The 17,058-nt window shown below is 37.0% G+C and overlaps 1 protein-coding gene across 1 annotated transcript in view; it reads right to left on the minus strand.

Annotated features, from left to right (window-relative positions):
• Window positions 1–17,058, minus strand: part of LOC134798081 (inner centromere protein-like) — a 62,695-nt gene that overhangs the window by 22,215 nt on the left and 23,422 nt on the right. Inside the window, exons 3-6 of the mRNA XM_063770420.1 lie at window positions 10,341–10,543; window positions 8,677–8,715; window positions 3,144–3,235; window positions 412–594 (exon numbers count right to left, since the gene is read on the minus strand). Coding sequence (XP_063626490.1) covers window positions 412–594; window positions 3,144–3,235; window positions 8,677–8,715; window positions 10,341–10,543 — 517 coding nt within the window. The remainder of the gene's footprint in view (window positions 1–411; window positions 595–3,143; window positions 3,236–8,676; window positions 8,716–10,340; window positions 10,544–17,058) is intronic.

Consider the following 17,058-nt stretch of genomic DNA (forward strand, 5'->3'; position numbering starts at 1 on the left):
TAGCAAAGCCAATTGCAGAAAACAGTCCCAGGTTTGTCTAATTACATTTTTTTTCTATAAGTACAGCACAATCATATGGGTACCATGTATGATAGTATTGATGGTAATGGATAAAAGGTACAAAACATTCAGAAAACTTTATAGCCCTTATCCTACTATGATTGAAAGATCTGATGATTTTGAGTAGTTATAACATTACATTAAAAAATACATAAATGGGCGTACGGTTTTTCAGTTACCAAATCGGCAATCACACCGGTTTCACACCCCTCAAAGCGTATCTTATTCTAGCGTCAGTCACCAAAGCAAAGCAAGATTCAAAACCCATAGCGTCGTCCTATTACCCTAGCGTCAGTCACCAAAGCGAAGCCGCCTCGAAACCCAGCAAAGCTCAGCTCCTGAAAGTCTTACGGGTCCTGTTGAGGTGGTGCATGGAGGGCGAGCCGGAGAGCGGACGCGACGGCAGCTTGTCGAGCCGCGTCATGGAGTAGGCTCTACCTGGGGCGCGCGGCGCGGGCAGCGTGGGCACGAGGTCCGTGCGGCGCCGCGCCACGCTCGACCACATGGCTACGGGTGGCTGTCGGTCGGGTTCGTCTGCAATACGGATTCTAGGGTTTAGTTGCAGTTAAATAGAAACAAAGTCTGAGGACTTGCTCTCCTGTTGACGCTGTGCGCTGCGAGTAAGGTCACGTTCACAACTCACTTGCGTCAACAGAAGACATGCCTTTACGGCTGTTAAAGCCTTTTCATTTTGATATTATGATATATGTACATATTCGGAATGATGTCAGTGGAGAAGAGAGGCAAATGGTAAGATTTAAATAAACAAGACCCGCAACATGTATGCCTAAGAAAAATAACAGTAGACTAAGGAAGCCTTCTCATCTTATGTTACATAACAAAGATTTGGGGCCCGTTTCTCAAAAGCTTGTAACTTGTAACACAGGCGGATGTCACTTTTTGACAGCTTTTGTTAGAAAGTGACTTCCACTTGTATCATACAAGTGGAAGTCCCTTACCTTGTATCATACAAGTAGTATGACAAGTTACAAGCTTTTGAGAAACGGGCTCCTGTTGGTATTTTATGTTCATGGCAACAAGTTGTTTTTATTGGTTTATAACAAAGAGAAATTAAACAAATGAAATTGCCTTTGTTAAGTTACTCTGTTATGTCACAGTCTTATAGCGCATTGCACACGTCACATAGGCAAGACGTCTGGAGTCTTACAACGAATTAGTATAATCTCCTCTAATCCATTGCAAGGCCGCGCTCGATTAATATCGCTGTTCAGAAACGGGTGCTCCTATACATTTATTATGACACTGTGACTATTAAATTGATATTTTGTTTCAAAAGCTAAGTATATGTAGGTATTACACACAAGTAAAATTTTATCAGAATATAAGGTCAACTTACAGAAACTTGTAAACATCCTCAATCCTATAGAAGCTGCATTGAAATAAAGGGTTCACACGGTAAATGGTTAGTTAGACATGCTTGGAGCTTTGATCCCATTTGTTAAATGTTGCATACATAGTACAATGCTACAGTTCCTACATTTCAGGAGTGTTTGGAAAATAATAACGCCATAATTTGTGACGTCCTACGCTGCCCTCCTAAGCTAAAAGAACGTATTTTCAATGAAAATGTAATGCAAATACCGCTTTTTAGCTTAGGAGGGCAGCACGGGTAAAGGTACCTTATGGCAGTTGGCGCTTACGCTATTATTAACGCCGCTCCAATATTATTGCGGCGCTATGCGACGTAAGCGCCAGTCGCCATAAGGTACCTTAAGCCGTGGAACGTCACATTTTTAATACCATGCTTTTAGGGCTCACACGTATGTAACTCACTCTACGGAAATGTAAGAACAATATTGTGTTGCATCCAGAATAGAAAAAAAAACACAGTAAGAAATGAAATTTGGAACAGCAGAATCGAAGCTCACAGAAGGGACAGTTTTTAATAGTTAAGAACGAAAGCGAGTCGAAAGCTTAAGGGGTATTATATGCATTTGCGAAATATTGTAACCTGTACAAACCCGACATCCCTGTCGCTTAATGCTAAATATCTCAATATCTGGCAGGTGCTACTCATCCTCAACTTGGCTTATTAAGGAGAAATTTGCCGACCTGACCTGACTTATTAATGAGAAAATCAGCAAGGATGGAGCTGCTAGAACTTGTCAATAATAAGCGCTTGCTCACACCCATACACATTGCAGGTAGTGCAGGTGCGTACAGGTGCTAGTGCAGGTTGAATTGTGTGTGTGTAAAAATGATCACATAAGTTAGGAATTGAACGCGAATCAAAGGTAAAATGTGATCACGACCTCGCAAACGCTCTTTCTACAGTCATATACTCATATGAAGCCTGACAAGATTATATTTCGCCTTCATCATGTTGCGGATTTTCATGCTACTAATTTGTTTTACTGGCAAGGAGTCCCTTTGACAACAGTCGTTGAAAGTCATGGAATGTCACCGATGTAAACAGGAAAAGATTACGCAATTATAATAGATTGTACCACAAAAAGGCAAAAAAAAAAACCAATAGATGCAAGAAAGAAATATTTTGAATATAATTAAATATGTATATCAAAAAAGGACGAAGGGTTGCTTATCATTCCAATGAACAATGTTTTAAAATTGCTCGTTGACAAGACCGGTACTGACGTGCGCCAATCATTGTCATATGTGTAGCTGTTTGTTGCGATACTATCTCAGGGATAAAACAATCTTGTCTGGCTTTACCATGATATTTTAATGTTTTTCATGATTAGAGCTGAAAAGTCAAGTTTTGTGTACACGCCCAATTATATCTATGAGATTCGGTGCATTATTTTTAATTTTCAAAATACAAAATCAAGGTAAGGCTGTTTTCATTTAATTGCATAGGTAGCGAAATTTAGATGTCGAAGTTGTTGAGCGTGTACGCTTAACCTTATGGCCACAACGCTAAGCGATAAGGTACAGGGAATTCATGCAAAGATTGGTACTAACTATATCTCCCACATTTCTCCGAGTACATTTCAATGTCACGCTTTTTGCCAGTCCAGCGAACTAGGGTTTTACCATCGGACCGGTTTCCACTAAAAGACCCTGCATTTGACTTACATTATGAACGTACAGCTTGCAATTACCTTTGTTATCGTTGTCTGAGTCGAGGTGCAGCGCGGACGCACGCCTCGTGAGCGGCGCAGACGCGAACATCACATTTGTTGTTGATGCCGCCCTGGAATGTATACAAAAACACACTGTAGTGCTATTGATTTGGATGACTCGCTACGTTTTTCCTACAACCATGCTAAGTTAACATTTATGCGGTTGAGAATCCGGATAATATTTTGAGCGTCAAAAGTCAATACCCATTATATAAACCGTGTAAGTATATTGCAAAAGTCGGGTACTTATTACTTGATCGTATTTGCGCAACTAGAAAGAAAATATGGTACATAACTATTTAAGCAAATAAGACCAAGTGATATGCCTCGATTTTCTATTGCTGCCAGCGGAGTTGTCTTATTGACAAATCATGACGATGACGACTTTAGGAGCAGTTGACGATCAAATAATAAAAATAAATGTAGTTAGTTTTAAGCTACACACATGTTAGAAAAAGTACTAAATCTTTATTATTCATGCTATGCTATTAATTGCTATATAGGTCGTATTTTAGTGCTACAATTTCAGTTTGTAAACTATTTACAGTAGGTAGTAAAGGTAAACATTTCCTTAACACGCCGCTAAAACTTAGGATCATATAATACAATGCTATATCTGGACTCTTGACGTTGATGACTTTCGATCAACGACATCAAACGGTGTAAAGCTCAGGTTCAGAAGAACCTGAACTGTTAACATGGCTACTGTATATTATACGCTATTAATCAGTTCTATCCAATTCAAAAAACATAAATAATAAATAAATATTAATAAAAAATAAATTAATTAAATAAATAATAAATTATATTATTAAACGCATTTGCGCGCTTATAGAGTTAATAATCCACACTAAATATATACATATCGTCGGTGCGAATAAAAAAATCGCCATGTATTTTTTAGCTACTTTTCAGGAGACAAAAAAATCTGTTTATTTTCCTGTTTGTAATATATTACACCTGTTGCACAAGTATTTTTTTCTGATAGATCAATGGTTTTTACATGATACTTATGAAGAAAATAAACAGTTTTTTTCGTAAATTTTTACAATATTAATTATTACCAGAATTTTGCTACTTCTTCTTCCTCGCGTTATCCCGGCATTTTTGCCACGGCTCATGGGAGCCTGGGGTCCGCTTGACAACTAATCCCATGATTTGACGTAGGCACTAGTTTTTACGAAAGCGACTGACATCTGACCTTCCAACCCAGAGGGTAAACTAGGCCTTATTTGGGATTAGTCCGGTTTCCTCACGATGTTTTCCTTCACCGAAAAGCGACTGGTAAATATGAAATGATATTTCGTACATAAGTTCCGAAAAACTCATTGGTACGAGCCGGGGTTTGAACCCGCGACCTCCAGATTGCAAGTCGCACGCTCTTACCGCTAGGCCACCAGCGCTTCCTACCAGAATTTTGCTACATAGCGACTTAAATTTGGTTCACTTAAAATCGTCATGTGTAAAGTTTACACATAGCGATTTGTTGCCCAAGTAACGTAGTACGAGAAATGATACATAACTAGCGGATTTTAGGGTCAATAAATCGCCATGTGCAACATTATCGCCATCACCCTCGACGGAAAACAAGGCATTTAATTACGTTACGTGCTAAAAAAATCACATAGCTATTTTTTTGTACAAATTTTGTAAGTTATTTTCAAAACTAATAAAGTAAGTAATAAAAAAAAATATTGATATAGGTCGACGGGAAATTGAAAAAGGAATTAAAGTAGGTATGCCAAAATCAAAAATCGTAAAATAACACATAGCGATTTTTTTATTCGCACCGACGATATGTGACGTCCCACGGATAAATGTACCTTATGGCGGTTGGCGCTTAAGCTATTATTAACGCCGCTCCAATATTATATTACCTTTTGCCGTGGAACGTCACATATATCCAAAAATTCTTTAAAGCCGGATACTCATTAGCGAGCCGTAACCGTAACCGTTGCATGTATAGTCAGCCAAGAAAGTGGTTTACCACTTTTCGACTCTATCATCTGATTGATAGAGTCGAAATGTGGTAAACCACTTTCTTGGCTGACCGTACTGTAACCAAAAAACATAGTGTGGTTACAGTACAAGCAACGGTTACGGTTACGGCTCGCTAATGAGTATCCGGCTTAACGGATCGTTAGTTTATTCCTATGCCAAAATAACCAATATCAAAACAATGTTAATCTGACAAGCACACATGTTTACCCTAAAAGAAAAAAAACACCAAATTTTTACCGTCACCATTAAGTTTCTAGTTTCATACCATTTTAAATGTAACGATTGTCATAAAACACAATATATTATAGTTCAATTTATTCCAATGTAGTATGAACAATAAACATAGGTAGGTAGGTTCATCAGCCCAGGCTGGTACATTGACAGGTGTGGGCAAAACCATGTTCATTAGGGTTCCGTACCCAAAGGGTAAAACGGGGCCCTATTACTAAGACTCCGCTGTCCGTCCGTCACCAGGCTGTATCTCACGAACTGTGATAGCTAGACAGTTGAAATTTTCACAGATAATGTATTTCTGTCGCCGCGAACAACAAATACTAAAAACAGAATAAAATAAAGATTTAAGTGGGGTTCCCATACAACAAACCGAAGTTAAGCAACGTCGGGTGGGGTCAGTACTTGGATGGGTCACCGTTTTTTTTTTGCTTTTTTTTTCGCATTATGGTACGGAACCCTTCGTGCGCGACTCGCACTTGCCCGGTTTTTTTTTTCAACGAATACGAGTAGGTATACTTAACTATCATTTTGGTCAAGTAGTCAAACATAACACAACAACAACAACAACAACATAACAGTCTAACATAGGTAAACTTTATCAATCGAATCTAGTTACCCAAGAGTGGACATTCAATTATTAATTAAATGTATAAAGCTGGACCACAGTGTAATCGACTAATCGTATTAACTCATAATTGCCGCAATTTTCGGCATTTCTTTCAATTAACCATTATTGTTCTATTAAAATAAAACCAAAAAATTTAAATAAAACAGGAACTGCCAAAACAGCAATATACCACAATCAAGTTACATAAAAATTTCACCATTGTCAAATCTGACGCGCTAAGGTCGCCGTTTTGAAACAATGGGACTGAGACAATAGGAACTGACGACACGGGGTCGCCGGACCATGGCAATTATGTCATCTGCCAGGTCCTTGCAGGATGCGAATATATTAGCCTAGCTATAAACTTGCCTACATCCGTAAGGCATTGATTGTATGGAATATCCTATGGTGATGAGTACAGTTTAAAGTAAACAATTAAACAACAGTTTACAGTTACAAAAAGTATGTTTTACTTTTAGTACAAAATAGTTTACTTCCGTAGCGATGGTGATACATACAGATGTAGTGAAGAATCCTTTGCCATCGTATGTGTTCGGAAACGTTCATATTTGTCATGCTACTTCAGTCAACCTAATAACTTTTTGTACTGAGAATAACTGAAATAGCATAACAGGTAATGCATTGCATGCATTTCCGTGAAAATACGGTGGTAAACGTGAGGATTATTTACTAAATCTGTACAGCAAAGATTTCCTCCGTTTTATACAAATTTAACTTGTATATAAGTACCAATTCAAGATTAAGTACAGTACAATTAAGTACACTGCAGCACTGGTGGCTTACACCCTACTGGTAAACCCCATGAGTTTAGGCTCAATATTATTCGTTTTAACATGTTACTTGTGGGGCCGTTCGGTCAGCAAAAACCGTGTAAGTATGTATAGGTATAAAAAAAAACATTTTTTTAAATAGTAGAATACACTCATAATAATTAATGCCTTTAAAATCTTTAGGAAATTATGACCTTTGGAAGGTTAAGACCACACAACATGCGTCATGCAATGCCCTCGGTCAAACAGGCCTATTCGGATTTCGAGATAATCTCAAGATCTTGAGACGATTTAGAGATCAACTAGATCTACATTAGATATCGACTAGATGTGACTTGGATATCTAAGTCATAACTTGTCGAAATCGTTCAAGAGGACCTCCAGAATCGCGGAAACGTCAAATTTGACATATCTATCTTACAAATATCTTTAAATTATCCGTATCGTAACTTGTTGAAGTCTAGTAGAAATCTAATTCATTTTCCGAATCGAGTCGAAAGTATAGTGAACTTTACCGTCTGCTAACCAAAACATATAAATGTGTCGCTAAACTTCAAACTCGGGTAAATCCACACGACCCTTTCAGCAAATATCTACCCTATTACCTTTTCTTAATACCAAAATCGTATAATCTGACAGATGGATTTACACGAGTTTAAAGTTAAGCGACACAATTTAACTCCAATGTAAAAATTTCAAAACAGTTGTTCGGATTTGACGTTCTCCTTAAAATTCAATATGCGCAAATGCTTTCCTTCCTTATTTTGTTTTATATAAGTTTGAAACGCCCATTATAATTGTGCAGTCTATAAAATATAAAAGAGATTGCCGATAATCATGTTTCAGTGAATTTCACATGTTGTTAGTATAAGGAGCGTATTTAGAAACATTTTTATGTTTCTGATCAGATACCAATAGGTACCTACACTCTTATTGCGCTTTTGCGCTCACTCTCGAGAAGTGTACATACCTGCGACGCACTGATATTGATTTGATATATTTGTGAATCTTATTTTGCTTATCTGAATACACCTGTTATCTAGACAGCGTGCGATATTCCTCGGCAATACGAAGTATATGTAACTAGAATATTATACATATTTAAGTTTATAACTGAAATAGAATTAATACAAGTAAACTTATTTTGCTTGAAGCAGAGTCGCACACTTGTGTTTTACTTATATTATTGAAACGTTGTAAAATACTACCTACGTAGTTTAAAATAATTATCTCGTTATTGAAATGTGCATATACAAATAATAATTCAATAAAGACTAGCTCAGAGTATCTATATATATTGCAGATGACTGACTTGTATAGAAAATTGCCACGAAAGTTTAAAAGTTCAGGTTAGATCATCAGATACTTGTCATACAGTTTACGTCCAGAAAAACTATGTCAGTAAAGTAAATACACAAATGTACAAAGTTACACGAGTAAAATACTTCTGATGCAAATTAATGCAACGAATAATGATGGTTAGTCGTAAGTATGCGGTTATAATAGTGAAACTATCGACTATCTACCGGTAGATACATTTTATTTAAGAAAACGGGACGTGTATGCGTGTGTTTCTTTACCTGGGCTTTGTGATCAGAAACGTCTCGATTTCTTAAATATGTGTTTGTAGAATTTCAAATCTACTTACTTTATTTATATATTATTTTTAAAATGCTTATCCGTTTGTGACATGCAGAATCGAACCATGCACTCCTACGTCTACTGTTTACTTTAAAGGGTAAGATACTTGAACCATTTACATACAATCTTCAAACGTACACAAAACAAATAATTAGTACAGTTAAGGAGCCAAAATCAAACTAAATTAGTATTCATTATTCTCTAAACACGTGTCGAAAAACAAATAAAAACTGCTTACAGTGACTCAAAAAAGTTCATCTGATCAATGGGGTTGGTACTGGAGTGGGGAAAACACAAAAAAAAAACATTAGTGAGAAATTAAACAGTGAAACATAAAATCGGTTTTCAGGGGTTGTCCTGTTTTCACTTGGGGTGCACAGAAAGACAGTCGGATAAAACCGTCACCAAAAAGAAATGATAAAGAAATATAACCCAAGAAATAAGCAAAGCTGGAAAAATACATAATAACTCAATCAAAAGATGTATGAATAGTTTTGATAGATCAATTTTATACCAGCCAGTATTCATTATGAGACCTCGTCAAATGTCCAAAAACTCTCCACAATTTGTAATTGACATCTGTGCATCTTGCTCACTATTGGCAAGGTGCGAAGTCGGTGCAGGCAGGGAGAAGTGGCGCTGATTGTCAGAAACTTAAAATCTTATGGAATGTCGCACATTTTGCTATTTTCCGTTTTTTTAGCATTAGAAAGGACTTCACGTGTAGAAAAGCCCACAAAAAGCGGGCAGCACCAGTAATGTATCTAGCGAATATAAGTGCGAGCCAAATACACAAAATATCAATAACATTACCTTAATAATCGGCTTCAAAAAATTTTATGCAAAAAGGGTACAATGAAACATTCATACAGCTTTTAATAAGTCTAAAATAAAAAATATAAAATCCTAAATATTCTAGCTAACAAACTAACAAACTTTTTAAACATCTCCAACTCTTTAAAGTGCTAAAAGGAAACTATTAAAAACGGGTTGATCTTATGTTATATACATGCAATTTTTTCCGTAACCAAACACCTAATGAACGTTTTTAATTTCATTATTCGTTAAACATTGAGAGAAAATTATAATATTCAATAGTGATCTCAAATGAATAATGAACCATGGACATTGAAGAGAAAATTAATGCAATGAAAATCATAAGTTCTATTCGTAAGTACATAATTTCAAGTTCATCTCGGAATTTCCCACTTTATTCTAATAAGATAACAATATTTTCTCAAAAATGGACGGCAAAGTCGACTTTGCCGTTTAAAAAATAGGTTGCGAAGCGCGTAGTTTATGGTCAGTCAAAAATTAAAAAGTTAAAAACATTGCAGTCTCGATTTTGGGACTGCAATGTTGCATACAAATTCCATTATTTGTCGAGTTCCAAACTTTTTAAAAGTTGAAATGGCCATATCAAATGAAGGCACAGGCCCATTAAACAGCCAAACAGATGATTAGTACCGCGACTATTTAGCTGTCTCAAATAGGTTGGCGTATTTTCGGCAGAAAAATACACTTCTATTTTTTTATTAAAAAATAAAAAGGCGGCAAAGCTAATTTTTTCAATTGTTTCTACTTTTTTCTGTGAAAATATATACGTAAGAAAGTTGCTTTTGTAAAATATTTCTATGATATTTATATTTCTTGCACCATTTTTGAGAAAAGCACTATATATGACTCGGCTGGAAGGCTACTTGCTGGCTTCGGATTCAATTAAACGGACTCCCAAGGTCGTCCGTTTAAAACGAATCCTCAGCCTGCAAGTAGCTACTTCCGAGCCTCGACAATAATGTACTATTAATGTATGTGTCATTCGGCTTATTTTCGCTGAACAATGTCCCTATTTCCTAATATGCCAAGTCCTAATACGTTACAGTAACTGTTCGCCTAACATACCTGCGCGCGGCCCAGAAGAATCCCGCCGAGTCGAGCGGCTCGAGGAGGCGGGGGGTGGACGATCCGAAGGCGAACGCGGAGCGGGGGGACGAGCGCGCGGCACGCGCGCGCTCTAGACGCTCCGTGCGCTCGCGCTCCCGTTGCAGCAACGCTTCGCGTCGCGAGACTGAAGCCTCCCATATCGCTCGTTTGCGTTCTTCTACCTGTTGAGAACAGATTGTGTTGGTCAGATTAACTGAGTACAGTCATGCGATTGATAATAGTTCGGTTTTTAGTTTATTACACAAAAGAGGCATATCGTATCTCATTTGATGTGTGTTTGATTTAATTACATGCTACACAAGCACACAATATTCACGGAATATCAAATTACCTACTTGATTTAATTACTAACCTGTTATATGCGTTGCTAAATTAAACGATATTGGGTCTAGTATTAAATATAAGTATGTACATACATTGACAAACTGACTGAATAACCCTCCTTTGCGGGGGAGACCGCGAAGTCAGCATGCTGCCAATCCGTTCGGAGGGTATCGAATGTAAATTCCGAGAATGCTGAGCGGTCGAATGCGGCAGCACAAGTGGTGCGCAGTGGAATCGATTGACGCCACGTTTTAAAAATGGAATGAGTGTCTAACTCTATAGTATAGTCTATAGAGGATGACCCCTAAAAGGTATTCCATTAACAATTGGACATTAACATTAGTCACCACAATAACAACAAATCAATACGGATACGACGTGACATAAGGCGATGGCTAGACGTTCAATGCACGGGCTGTAATCTGTTTTAAACTAGTATGATCCGTATAAAAACTACCAACAGAGAAAGTTGTGGAGACTTAGATCGATTGTTGGGGAATCAGTGCGAATGGCTTGCGTATGTAGTTACACAGTACTGCATTTTTGGCATGAATATTAAAACCGGAGTGAACCGGACAATATACTTATCCTAGAACTAGATTTCATGATCTATAACTTTTACGGTCCTTTCTTTTACAAACAATGTAAGTACTAAGACAGCATAATGGTAAAACAGTACCGGTTTGTGCATCATCATTATTAAATTGTCATTATCAGACTAACACCTTACACTGCACCGAAAAAACTTACCTAATTTGTCCAGAATATAGATAGAATGAGTTTCCTAATTTTTGTATTTACCTAATTTGGCACCTGATAACACAAAATTAATAATATGGTCACTAAGAACTCAATGTAAGTAAAAGATTTGAAAGAACACAATTATCTCAAATAACCACCACATGTTTATGACTACACAATTAAGATAAAAAAAAAACAATAATTACCGTGCAGAGACAAAATTGCACTTGTTTTGGCATCGTTCCATATAAACTGACATTAACTAACAAAAGCGAGTATTTCGCGTCATTTTATAAAAATTAATGATTAAAACTGCGATTATAATTTGCTATCTGTTAAGGAAATGATAATGAGTTGATAACTCACTGAAACTGATGCTAAGACTCATTGCCATCAACCATCAAGAATAGGTTGAGGTGGCGAGGAAATCCGGTGATGATTAACATATTAAAACACCTGGTTGAGTACATTATTAGGTCACATATTGTAACGCAACTACTCATACTTACGTAATAATAAACAACGTATATTTATTACTGGTCTGAAAAGATACAATGCAAGTTAAAGTACCTGTCTACATATTTTAAAATCTCTCATAAATATTTACTATATTGTTTGACTATGAATTGATGCCCGGTCTATAGACCAACGGTTCTTCAAATTATATTCTTGGTATTATAATAGGTAGGTATGTCTATCGCAAATATTATTTTAAGATAACTAAATTCACGGCCTTGCACTTTTGTACATCCGTGAAAAGTATTCAAATCCACTTAAGAGTTTAACCCGTATGCCAAAGCTTGTAGAGAGCGTTCGGAACGATAATCCGTCATGGGCTAGGGCTGTGTAACGTAAAGTGAAGTGGTGTATCGTATGATACATACCTTGTATTTGTGATAATTAATACATTATATATCGTAATCGCTTACCTACATTCACAATACACGTAAGTGTTACTTTAATCGCATAATATTTCTTGAAATATTATAGCTGCCTGAAATAAACCATTTCCGAACCTACGTGATATTTAATCTAATAATTGTTTAAACCCGTAATACTAATACATTTGTTAAAGTATACAATTATAAGGATACGGACAAATAAGTTTGGTAGGTACGCTAAGTAGGAACCAATATCCACAATACATACAACATCAGAAAATGGATACTAATACAAGAGTGAAGATACAAGATATTTGTTACGTCAGCGGTACCAAATCGATCGTTGGCAGCGCCCGCAGTGTACCAATCGTTACGACCACATTCGATAAACAATTGAGATGAAGAGGGGAATAAACTGGTGGGATTATTAGGAGCTTGATGAATGACAACCCCTGATGATGTGGCACGCACATATTGTCACTTTTGTGAAAAGCGGCGATGTTACCGATGAACGGTCATTAAACAAAACAATGTCACTTTTAGCGAATTTGGTGGTTATGGCGGGCGGATATAAACATGCGACGAGGATTCATGAAACGTGTGGCATTCCTTAAAACATCAAATTAATTAGGTTAATTTAAATGGGAATGTTTAGTTAACTTTATGTTAGTTACAATGCTTAATTCCGTAAGTGCCAATTTAGTAACTATACGGGAGAAGCGATTTTGTGTCAAAATTTGTCTTACAAGGATTTTCGAAACTAATAAAATGACACACAAGAGGTTTCAGTCACAGTTTTTTTATTATTAATGAACAGTAAATATATTTGACATTAATATGTGTTACTTTTCAAGATATAATTTTGTACTTCTACAGTATTTTTGTATTTTTCGAAAAAAACTTAAAAAACTACCCCACATACAGTGTTCTGCTTCTAAGCTCATTTCTATCTAGAGGAGTTACAGTAATACGAGTATTATAGTATTTTGTGCAGCTGGGATGTGCCTGTCAGTTGTTCGGAACTGTCAAAATTTTGTTCTAACTGACATGCCGATACCGTCCGGCGGACTGTTAATCAGTGGGCCCCTTTAACATTCAAGGGCCGAAGTTTGTAGATCTTTGCCTAGAAGTCAGAATTATAAAAAAAAAAAAAAACAAAAGTTCCATAATATTGTATGAATATTCGTAACAGCACCGCTGTTAGGATCCTTTAGACAAGGACGCTATTGCCCGCCGTGCCGCTCTTCTTATGAAGTTGATTTCGATGCCACTGGGAGTCATTTAATCGACAAATAAGAGTGCTGGAGTAGAAAGAATAACATAACAATACTGTTTTATCATTTTGATAACAACAACAAGTCGTAAATAACTTTAATTAGGTACCATTATAATTTGGAAATTTTAAGTTTTAGTCCGGACATGCAGTAAAATGCCTTACTTACTATATGCCTCGCACTATAGTGTATGTGTACTAGGGTGTTGCTTATTTCGTCGAAATTGAAATTTTCTATGTCTCACCCCCTTAAATTGTTCTCTTTCACTAAAAAACAAATGTGGATTTTTTTCAGAATTTTCAATTACGTTTTAGGGGTTGGTACCGAATTTTGAAAATTTGGACCCTCCATACAAGATTAATTTTTTTTAGTTTTTTTTTCTCGTTTTTTTTATGAGACAACGGGTCAGGGTGTATTAATGTGCATAAAACAATAATATAAAATAATACCACTATTTTTTTAAATGCGTGTTTTAGGCGTTCTAAATATTGATTCAGCAGTGCGCACTCCTAAAACAGGAATAAAACTTATTTAAAAATATATGTCGAGGAGTACATAAATTAAAGATACTCCATGAACGGCACAGCTAAAACGATAGAATTCATAAAATATTAATTATAGGAATGCAGCGAGGTTGACTGCGACACTTTTCCAATTCCAATTCAAATCTGACTGACTGTTCCACTCAGGATGTCATCTCATTTCGGGCTGTCCTCAGAATCAGCCAGGAACCAATCCATTAAAGAAGCTGTTCGGGTCATTCAAATAAAAGTCACTGTATCGCAGTCAAACACACTCAAGCATAGACTATTTCAATACTTGACATTCCATCAAACGCAGCCGTCATACATTCATAATAGACGGTCTGCGACACGGCCATTCTGACCTTCCACACATCCTCGTGGGAAGGTACTGTGCAAGTTAAAACTCTACAGGAACAACAAGTCCACTCGGCTATCCTGACCACAATCGTAAATGCAAACAGACTTTAAGACTTTACATAAGTCCGCTCAATCAAGTTCAATCGAATCTTATTTTTTATATATAACTTAGGTTAATGCCAAGACAAGTAGGTTGTCATAAACATGTAGCAACAACTCGCAATGCGTGTTTAATGCACAATTCAATTCGGCGTATCAATCTGGTATAATCTCATCAAAGACAAAACAAGTTCAAGTGCAAGTTCGCAATAACCTTATTTGCTTAGGGCTTTATTATCAGCAACAATGGAACACGTTGTTCTACTAGTAGTATTCTGTACATCCGTAATTGCGTAACCCGCAATCCACATTATTGGCCAAACTCCTTTTTATTGGTTAATCTTTTTTTTTTTTTTCGGCGCTGTCCTTATTGCGTAACCCGCAATCTGCATCATTGGCTAAACCACCAATGAAAAACCACAACATATTGCGTAACCCGCAATCTGCATCATTGGCTAAACCACCAATGAAAAACCACAACATATTGCGTAACCCGCAATCTGCATCATTGGCTAAACCACCAATGAAAAACCACAACATATTGCGTAACCCGCAATCTGCATCATCGGCTAAACCACCAATGAAAAACCACAACATATTGCGTAACCCGCAATCCACATCATTGGCTAAACCACCAATGGGAAACCACAACATAATGCGTAACCCGCAATCTGCATCATTGGCTAAACCACCAATGAAAAACCACAACATATTGCGTAACCCGCAATCTGCATCATTGGCTAAACCACCAAAGAAAAAACACAACATATTGCGTAACCTGCAATCTGCATCATTGGCTAAACCACCAATGAAAAACCACAACATATTGCGTAACCCGCAATCTGCATCATTGGCTAAACCACCAATGAAAAACCACAACATATTGCGTAACCCGCAATCTGCATCAAAGATTCACATAATGAATTGACGTAATTATGCCGATAGGCCCCGTGCAATTTACTATAGGAGCCGTCACATTTTTGACACGAGGCGTGAGTGTGTCGTTTGTGCTTCCGATGTGGCCCGCAGGATGGCGGAGCCTGCTATGCATAAGAAGGCGTGCTGGCGAGAACGGTTGATGGTAGCACTTGCTTTGGCAATGTACATGTGCACATATGTTTACGATTCGGGCCGCGGGATGGCGGGCCCTCCAACGCGCACGGCCTCTATAGCTGGTAGTAACCTTAGCAAGGAACTACGGTTACAACTACAACTTATACGATACAAATTAAGTGTCATTCTACTTCTAATGACTTCGTGAGCAACAATATAAAAGACTATCAGTATATGTTGGCAAAATAAGGATAATCAAGCTAGTTTTACCACGATTAACACCCGCATTATGCATATGTTAAATCTGCATAATGGAATCAATGCCAATTCGCATTGCTTGGAATTCATGGCTTTAAAATAACGATTCCAGGAAATCCAGCTTTACAAAACCTTTACATCCCACTTCTGATGTCGAGGAGTACATAAATTAAAGATACTCCATGAACGGCACAGCTAAAACGATAGAATTCATAAAATATTAATTATAGGAATGCAGCGAGGTTGACTGCGACACTTTTCCAATTCCAATTCAAATCTGACTGACTGTTCCACTCAGGATGTCATCTCATTTCGGGCTGTCCTCAGAATCAGCCAGGAACCAATCCATTAAAGAAGCTGTTCGGGTCATTCAAATAAAAGTCACTGTATCGCAGTCAAACACACTCAAGCATAGACTATTTCAATACTTGACATTCCATCAAACGCAGCCGTCATACATTCATAATAGACGGTCTGCGACATATATATTGACTATACCTAGTATTATAGAATTACATATAAATAGCTTCCATATACTTTGACTCACTGTCTCACTAAAAAAAAAATCGGTAGCGACCCCTAAAACGATACTAAAAATTCTGAAATAAATCCACATTTGTTTTTTAGTGAAAGAGAACAATTTAAGGGGGTGAGACATAGAAAATTACAATTTAATTACGACGAAATAAGCAACACCCTAATGAGTACCTAGGTCCCTGAATTCTCTGGACATACCTTAAAATTATTTTTTTAAACACCAGTAGCATTTTACTGTATTTCACTTACATCAAAATGATTCCCAGAGGGTCATGCACTTACAGTAAATTGCATTTGTGCAACTTGGAATTGGTGGGATTATCGATAAAATATCGTTTTATGGATCGATGGAGCATCAGAAATTATGTACGATACTGTAAAAATCCGAAAATCACAACAAAAGGACTTACAGTGTTATGCCTCTCAGGTACGGAATTCCTGACGGTCAACTTTTGGATCACTCACTCCCTTTACCGCTAATATGATTTTATATCTTGATAAGTCTAACTTACTTTTTATGAAGGTTCTGTTTCAACTTAAATCTCCTTTTTTAATCTTTCTATTTGTAGATTTAAACAATAATGCTATTTATTAAGCTCTTCCAGCTCATTCGAGGTCATCAGTTGCG

The sequence above is a fragment of the Cydia splendana genome, chromosome 1, assembly GCF_910591565.1.
Source record: "Cydia splendana chromosome 1, ilCydSple1.2, whole genome shotgun sequence".
NCBI classification, from domain to species: Eukaryota; Metazoa; Arthropoda; class Insecta; order Lepidoptera; family Tortricidae; genus Cydia; species Cydia splendana.